We start from the raw sequence: 8,702 nt of genomic DNA, 5'->3' as shown, positions 1-8,702 counted from the left end.
TTCCTTGGATGGGGGAACAAGAGACCCTCAAAAGTATAACTATGGATTGCATTGAAAAATCCACTCAAGTCGGGTTAAATCTATGTACATTCTGCTAACCGCTTTCCTGCCTTGTATTTATGCTCCAGAAAACAGGTTTAAGATACCTGGATCTGGTCGGTGAACGACTTCGAAAGACTGAATTGGCGAGCAAAGCGCTTCACAAGAAGTTGGCCAACAGTCTCTCTATTCGGATCACTCGGGTTGAGCGGGTTGCTTGCATAGGCATCGCCGTGCCAAAAGGTCGCGCATGACAACCTTTCATGCTCGTCTTTGTTGATAACACGGTGCTTCGCGCTCTTATATTGGCCTCCAGACCATTTCTGGATCATATCACCGCAGTTGATCACGTACACATCCTCAAGAGCTGGGACCGGCAACCATTCCTCCTTGCCTTCGTGCCAGACTTCGAGACCCTCCCGACCAGGTTGCTGGAGCAAGACGGTGACACCGCCAAAATCTGTGTGAGCTCCGACCCCGAATTGTCCAGCCAGCGTTGCTGAAGCAGGTGGGTAGCGGATCATCTTCATTTGTACCAAGGGTCTTTTGGAGAACGCTTCCATCAACGACGATGGAAAGCCAAGTCCTTGCAAAAGGATTTCGAAAATGATTTTACCGAGTTGATCGGTTTTCTGGTAGTACTCCCATACAGGGCCGCGGAAGTCTTGTTCTGGAAGATTAGGCCAAACATTAGGACCGTAGAAGCCGGGATGCTCCACGACGGGATCTTCTCTGCCAATGTAGAACGCCTTGATTCTCTTCTGGTTAGCTTCAAAGAGATTAAAACTGTTTGGGAACCGGCGATACCTCTTTCGAGTCAGCCATAGCATCGCCGTCGCGAATCGACATTCCGGATGCCTCATATCCACGCCGACATGGATTTTCCAAGAAAGAAAGCTGTAGCTTCTCCTCCTTGGGTAAGTTGAACACATTTGTTAAACTCCTTAGCAACCCCTTTTGCAAGTCAAGAGGCACACCGTGGCCTTTAACTTGAAAAAAGCCGTACTGCGAGCATGCCTCCCGAACCTCTGCAATTACTCTTTCATGATCCTTGGACGAGGTAGGGTTGAGGTAACCGCTCAGGTCAATGAGGGGCAAAGCAATATCATCAGTCGACATATTGAGTGTAATGATAAATCTCCAGCAGATACCAACATACCATAACTGTTCAAGAAAGGCTGATGCCGCAAGTTCTCGTTGGTTATGTATTCCTGGAAACCACCGATTCGGCGGTTTTTCTTCCCGATACATCATCAGCTTCGTAAATCACCGACCTCCACGGGGAAACCCTGAACAGCACCCTGAACAGCCACCAGCAGTGCAAGCAAGAAAATGTTGACTCCATTAGGATTTAAATATGGAGGTTTGAATGTCAGTCCATGGTATAGGGACTAGGTAGCTCCTTCCCCAAGCAAATTCGGTTACCCTTGCTAATTAAGGGAAGGAATGTGTCAACCTTCAGTGACAGCTTGTATTCTACTTCAACGCCAAACTCACTGTTAGTCAGCGCCGCTCGGTCATTCCTTGTGACGTCTTTCACCACCGAACGGTCAACACGACCGAGCGGCCAACCACTGTTTTTGCACCTTAAAATATTCAAAATGGCTTTGCTACTGCTGGTATATAGCCATTTAATCCCCAGAAAGTCTTTGACAAGTTAAATATCACGCTTGCTATACCAACTCCACGTAGTAGCCATGATAGGAGCTCTATAAGCTCCTTAACGCTAGCAATAACTCATATAATTCACCAGCTGCAGAAAAAAGGATCTTTGCATAATAAACTACTTAAAGATAGTTCTTAAAGTTTTTAACACCCTCAAAAGTGGCCCTATAGCAAGTTCTAAAAGGCTGCAAGGTAGCTCTATATAATACTGCCTATCTAGCCTAGGAAAACCACAATCTTCATGTAGAAAACATAAAGGCAAGGCAGAAACAGCGTCAATCTAAACGCTAGATACCTAATAATGAAGGCCTATCAATACAGGAAGGTAGAGACCTTATGGTGTTGAGAAATAATCAAGAACATGAGGCAGGGGGGTCTTCGATTACTACTGCACCTCCGCCTTCTGAAGCACCAAGACGCGCTCCACCAACCTGTTCAAACTGTCATACTCAGGGTCATATTAGAACTAGATGTCCTGCTCCTTTAGTTACCTAATTTTAATCTATATTGGCGTTGGTTGGTGGTTGAGAATCGCTTCAAGTTCTAAAAGCGCGATCGAAATCGACGGAGTGGCCACAACTTGCTTGGGAATTACGTTAACGTATTTCCCCACCGAAAAGATCACCCCACCAGCGGATCACATCTGTATCCCATATTAAATGGCCATTTTTAAGAGTTGAATATCTCAACAACCACATAATTTAGAGGGATAAAATAAATATAATTAGGTGTATATGCTGTAAAACTAATAAAATGTCTATTTTATGCCCCCTAAGCCTTTATATAATCAAAATTACCAAAAATACAGGCATAATTTATATTACCTTTGAAAGTATAAGGATAGATAGGTTGTAACCCCTATATGTCTATATATTATATACTGTTAAGCTCTATATATAAGTTATAATTCCTCTAGAAACTTGGTTGTTGAGATATTAGCTTGATGCATGTATCCACGCAGGCATCCATAAGAATACTTAATATCCTATAAAAGCTCTAATTCAAGTGCTATATAAAGCTCTCTGTGACATGCCAGATAACTTTATTACTCTGAATAATTACCCCATGGACTGTTCTTGGAGATATGGAGGTCTCTAAGCTGCTTAAGAAGCTCCTCCCCCCCTAAAATGTGGCTTTTTAAAGAGGTTATTGCTATAACCAGCATATAGGAAAACTTCAACAACACAAAGCATTTATCATGTATCCTACAAGAGGATCTAAAGCTATAAGCTAATGAACAAGACAAGTCTCTGGTTCTTGCATCTATCTTCAGCCAACTCCCAGTTAGCAAAACCAAGTCGTGGAAAGTGCAGGCTGAGTTACTCCTTCCTTCTAAGGGAAAGAAAGAGTGGTTTAAAAGGCAAGTACTACCCATATACATATATATATATACAATAGTACCTTCCTTACATACAGATCCAGTTATGCCTCCCGCCTCCTCAACCTAGCCCTCACTCCACTAGCCAATCATGGTGTCCGCCTCGAAACCCACGGCCAGAACATCTGCGTGCATATCTGCTGAAAGACCAGAGAAATCAAGGGCTTTGCCCTCCGCGACTTTAGTGGGATCTAACTTCATATGCCCACGCTCTGGAGCCAGGGGTATGACCTGCACACGGCTGAGGCGTCAACCTCTCCGACTACGACAAAGCTAATGAGTTTTTGAGACCGGAAACGATGCCCTTCAAGTGCTTCTTGCGCATGAAGATGGAGGGGAAGTATCGCGATGTAAGTGCTAAACATTCCGGGCCCGGGCCCTGTTTCGAGACTGACTCGGCTGTGTAGTATGTGGAGAGGCGACTGCCGAATGTAGTTGTCTATTAATGATGGATATTTAAATCAATTGCCTTGACACCACCAGCTATGGCGCTTGGTGGCGAGAGTTAGAATATAGACGCATGACCCGAAATCGAAGGTGACCCTGGCTCTGAAACCCACATCGCACAAATATCAGCCAAGCGGCGACGAGCACGAAGTGGGATAAATTCACCTCTCCTGGCCGCCGTGCGCGCGGAAAGAAGCCGTGGACTTCTCATCTGAACGAGCATTAGTGTAGTAGGTCACATGAGATAGGGTACCAGCCATCCTTCCGTCGGTCCGCCTCCGTCGTGGCCGATCCGTGCATCTCCTCGTCCGGTATATTAACACGGCAAAGAACATGAGTCCGGACCCGGGTATCCCGAGGAGTAGTATTATATACAGATCTCCCAGATCCTCCTCAAATCACCAATATTACCCGCAACAGTCAACAAGCAAAGAAGTGACTCCCTTGTCCCGATCTACACTCCCGACGGCCAGGCCAGGTTGGGCTTCATCCCTATTTTGTATTGATGAATGATCGCAGGCCTGACAGGCCGCATTGGCAGATTTGACAGGTGTGTGACGTACAGAGGACAGTCGTAGCGTGCGAAAGTGGAGATTCCGCAATTCGTCGCAGTTCTCCGCATGTGGTTATGGTATCGCTGTCCCGCGCGTCCAGACACATTCTCCGGGGGGAATGCTTCAGAGATTCATGAGCAGCCGATGTCGGCTGAGTGGAGGAAAGCCTTGGGGACGGACGGACGTTTCCCACCATGGGACGAATGCCCTGGTCCTCCACATGGCTGCAATGCAAGCCATATTGGTGTGGGGGTGTGATGTGGGGAGAAGCGGAAAAGTCGGAATGCGACCTTCCATGAGGTCCCTTCAGTGATGAAGCAGGGCAAGTCGTCGACAGTACAAAGATGCGGTATTATTGTGTTGATAATACCCCACCTCTCACCGTCCACCGGAGAGAAAATACCACACTTTGACTCCAGGGGAGCAGAAGAACCTACCGCGGAGAATGGAGGTCAATAATCGATGACCCCCGGACGCTTTCACGGAAAAGACTCGAGCAACTCAACTCAAACTCCACACCTTGGCAAGCCCAAATCAATGAAGACCAGCACTGACGTCTATTTCGCCGGGGTTCCGCCGAAGCGTGGCGAGTCGAATGACCTCTCATTGGAGATGAAGAATGTGGAGATGTGGAGTCCCCGTATCCCATCCCAACCGCGATTCTGCACGCCTCGTGCCCTAATATATCGGAGAGGTCCAACTATACGAGCCCGCCCATTTTATGACTGGAGGAACTGGGTGACCGTCCCGTTATGGTAACTCCAGGCACCGGTGATGTCGGGGTTTTGCTGGTTCGAGTCCGAGCACCTCGAGGCACACTCTCCGCCGTAGTTTCCCTTATAAAGGGAGTGATAACCCCCCCCCGCCAAATAGCATCATGTTGATCAAACCATAATACCTCCACTCCCGCCACGATGAAGTTAACGGCCGCACTCCTCGCAGCCTTGCAGCTGGTCAGCGCCGCGCCAGACGACGCCGCTGTCGCCGCGAACCTCGAGCGATACTGGTCGTATGGCCGGTCTGAAGCCGTGTACCCATCTCGTAACACCCCCTCCCCGTCTTCCACTTTCCCGTTCAGATCACCAGTGCTAACCCGACTCCCTGTACAGCCGAAATCAAAGGCCGCGGCGCCTGGACCACAGCCTACGAAAAAGCCCAGTCCCTCGTCGCCCGCATGACAGACGAAGAGAAAAATAACATCACGTATGGCTACGCATCTACCACAACCGGATGCGGGGGCACATCAGGTAGCGCCCCGCGCGTCGGATTCCCGGGGATGTGTCTCCAAGACGCCGGGAACGGAGTTCGGGGCACAGATCTGGTAAACGCGTACGCCTCGGGCCTGCATGTTGGTGCGGCATGGAACCGCGACCTCGCGTACCAGCGCGCGCATTATATGGGCGCTGAATTCCGACGCAAGGGCGCGAATGTCGCCTTAGGCCCTGTCATCGGACCGACAGGTCGAATTGCACGCGGAGGTCGGAATTGGGAGGGGTTCAGCAATGACCCCTACCTCAGTGGTGCCCTTGTCGGGGAGACGGTGAGCGGGATGCAAGAGAATGTGATTGCGTGTGTGAAGCATTTCGTGGCGAATGAGCAGGAGACGAGCCGGAATCCGCCGTTGCTCTTGGAGGGGAGCTATAACCAGTCCCTCTCGTCGAATATTGATGATCGAACGATGCATGAGGTGTATATGTGGGCGTTTCAGGATGCCGTGAAAGCGGGGGCTGGGTCGATTATGTGCAGCTATAACCGGCTTAACAACAGCTATGGGTGTCAGAATAGCAAGACGCTGAATGGGCTGCTCAAGGGGGAGTTGGGGTTCCAGGGCTTTGTGGTTACGGATTGGCATGCTCAGCATACGGGGATTGCAAGCGCGGCGGCGGGATTGGATATGGTGATGCCTTCGTCGAAATTCTGGGAGAACAACACGCTTGTCGCGGCAGTTCAGAACGGATCCCTTCCAGCAAGTCGGCTGGATGACATGGCGACCCGGATCGTGGCAGCCTGGTACAACTACGCCGAAGTTGAGAACCCCGGACATGGCCTCCCCGTCGACGTGTACGACCCTCACGAGCAAACCGACGCCCGAGACCCCAAGGCCAAAGATACAATCTTCCAAGGCGCAGTAGAAGGCCACGTCCTCGTCAAAAACACCGACAACGCCTTACCGCTGCACCAACCCAAGCTCCTCTCCCTGTTCGGCTACGACGCCGTCGCTCCAACGCTCAACACCGCCGAGAATGCCACCTTCGGCGGCTGGGCTATGGGCCTCGCCAACACGCTCTCCTGGCCAAACGCGTCGACCGTTAGCAACACCGCCCTACAATACATGTTCCTCTCCTCCGCAGACCCAACGACACAGGGACCGGGAGTCGCCTTAAACGGTACCTTAATCTCAGGCGCCGGATCGGGAGCATCGACACCTTCCTACATCGACGCCCCCTTCGACGCCTTCCAGCGTCAGGCATATGAGGACAACACGGTTCTCTCGTGGGACTTCCGCTCCCAAAACCCGCTTGTCAACCCCGCTAGCGATGCCTGCATCGTCTTCATAAACGAGCAAGCCGCCGAGGGGTGGGATAGACCGTACCTCGCCGACCCCTACTCCGACACGCTAGCTGAAAACGTCGCATCCCAATGCCGCAACACCATGGTCGTGATCCACAACGCCGGTGTCAGGCTCGTGGACGCCTGGATCGAGAACCCCAACATCACGGCCCTGATCTACGCGCATCTCCCGGGTCAGGACACAGGCCGTGCCCTCGTGGAAATCATGTACGGGAAGCAATCGCCCTCCGGCCGACTCCCGTACACCGTTGCCAAGAAGAGTGCGGATTACTGTGGGCTCTTGGATCCGACGATGCCGGAGGCTGATCGGAACGGGTGGTATCCGCAATCGAATTTCACGGAGGGGTTGTACATCGACTATAAGGCGTTTGAGAAGGAGGGGATTGAGCCGCTGTACGCGTTTGGGTATGGGCTTACTTATACAACGTTTGAGTATTCGGATTTGGAGATTGAGGTTGTTGATGATGACGTCGTGGAGAAGGGGTATCTCCCGCCCGGTGAGGAGGTTGAGGAGGGTGGACTCCCGTCGTTGTGGGATGTTGTTGCGAGGGTGACCTGTACGGTCAAGAATACCGGGTCTGTGGCTGCAAAGGAAGTTGCGCAGCTGTATGTTGGGATTCCTGGCGGTCCGGCGAAGGTGCTGAGGGGGTTTGAGAAGAGACTTGTTAAGCCCGGGGAGAGCAAGGAGTTTTCTTTTGAGCTTACGCGGCGGGATTTGAGTATGTGGGATATCGAAAGGCAGAATTGGGGGTTGCAGGGGGGTAAATACACGGTGTATGTTGGGAAGAGTGTGGCTGACATTCAGTTGACGGGAAGGTTGAAAATCCAAGAGTGACGCGGTGCCACCGCCGCCGTGAAATAATTCGATCAATGCACCGGAGTCCAGGGGCCCGTAATGCCGTTTCCACTACCATTGTCTCCGTAGAAGTTCTGTCCCGCATCGCAGCACTCGATCTCGCAGCGAGCTTCGTGTGGTAAGCTAGCACGCAGCTTCGAACCAGACACGTGCGTACCCCTCCAGGTGAAAGACTTCCTTCATCCTCACCCCTCTCGGGGACCTCTCGGCTTCCACCCTCCGCGGATTTTCCGGCTCCCCGACGGGTCTGATCTGGGACGACGAGGCGAAAGGCCAAGCTTCCCCCCAATACAGGCCCACTGTTCTCCCCACAAGATGAAACCTCGAAATCTGACCCCTAAATCTCCCTCCCATGCATCTGCGTGTCAAGTTCGGTCGTGGCCCCCAATGACTCGTGACTCAGAGACCCTTCCAAGCAGATCTGCACTGCCACTCACCTTGCAGTCTTTGCACGGCACCGAGCGGAGCAAAATTCGGGGAGCCAATGGTGGGCGAATCTCAGAGCAATCAGGAGATGGACGGCGCGTAGAGCCGCACTAAATATCAATCAAACAAAGAACACTCCCAAGCTATTCCAGCCCAGGCTGCGCTGTTGGATATCCTGGCCCCATTGTTGGACCTGTTTCAGTCCAATGGCGCTCGCACGCTCATCTCCGGTTCTGATCATGCCCCCGGTTTCTGACTCGGTGCCAATGTAACCAGGCCAGGCCACCATTCGAGTGATAAATCGACTGAGCTTTCTCTTGCGGGTGCTCAAGCTCGAAAGAGTTTTCCCATCGCTCGCAGTTGAAAACTCATTAAATCCGAACCCAAAGACCACACCCAAAATGCGCGCAACACTCCTCACCCTGGCTCTTGCAGGTCCTTTAATGAGTCGGAGCGCTTTTCGCCACTCCAGAATGCGTCGTTCCATTCTAGAGAACCTTGGGAAGAAGGGTTTGCTAATGATATGGATGACGTTGAGGCTTTTCGTGTCTGGTGAGGCCGCGCGTGTTCCAATATGGTGGTCTAAACAAGCACTGAGAGAAAGGCTCCGTAAGGAAGACAAGGAAGTAGGCGGAGTGGGAAGACAAAGGGCGAGGTGTTCGATGAGCTCTGTTGCAACTAGCTCTTCCCACTCAGTCGTGCGGCTTCCTCAGTCCTGCGTCAAAACCGTGTCATAAGTGATTGGGAAATTCTCACGCCCTTCCGA

At 51.4% G+C, this 8,702-nt stretch overlaps 3 protein-coding genes across 3 annotated transcripts; 1 reads left to right on the top strand and 2 right to left on the bottom strand.

Moving 5' to 3' along the window:
- Nucleotides 1-137: 137 nt before the first annotated feature.
- On the bottom strand, nt 138-1,158 carry BJX67DRAFT_374002 (isopenicillin N synthase family dioxygenase; the record flags this gene model as incomplete). Its single annotated transcript, XM_071031482.1, has 2 exons — nt 138-788; nt 847-1,158. 2 exons carry the CDS (start codon nt 1,156-1,158, stop codon nt 138-140), a joined length of 963 nt encoding a protein of 320 aa, XP_070883288.1.
- A 3,839-nt stretch (nt 1,159-4,997) lies between these two features.
- BJX67DRAFT_390136 (beta-glucosidase) lies at nt 4,998-7,561 on the top strand (the record flags this gene model as incomplete). Its single annotated transcript, XM_071034594.1, has 2 exons — nt 4,998-5,124; nt 5,193-7,561. 2 exons carry the CDS (start codon nt 4,998-5,000, stop codon nt 7,487-7,489), a joined length of 2,424 nt encoding a protein of 807 aa, XP_070883287.1. The 3' UTR covers nt 7,490-7,561.
- A 400-nt stretch (nt 7,562-7,961) lies between these two features.
- On the bottom strand, nt 7,962-8,661 carry BJX67DRAFT_225711 (uncharacterized protein). The gene has a single exon (XM_071025823.1). It carries the CDS (start codon nt 8,421-8,423, stop codon nt 8,058-8,060), a length of 366 nt encoding a protein of 121 aa, XP_070883286.1. The 5' UTR covers nt 8,424-8,661; the 3' UTR covers nt 7,962-8,057.
- Between the last annotated feature and the right edge of the window lie 41 nt (nt 8,662-8,702).

Source organism: Aspergillus lucknowensis (genome assembly GCF_044049455.1).
Source record: "Aspergillus lucknowensis strain CBS 449.75 chromosome Unknown BJX67scaffold_42, whole genome shotgun sequence".
NCBI lineage: Eukaryota > Fungi > Ascomycota > Eurotiomycetes > Eurotiales > Aspergillaceae > Aspergillus > Aspergillus lucknowensis.
Note: the sequence above shows the minus strand (reverse complement) of the source record. Positions and strands in the feature narration are given on the sequence as shown.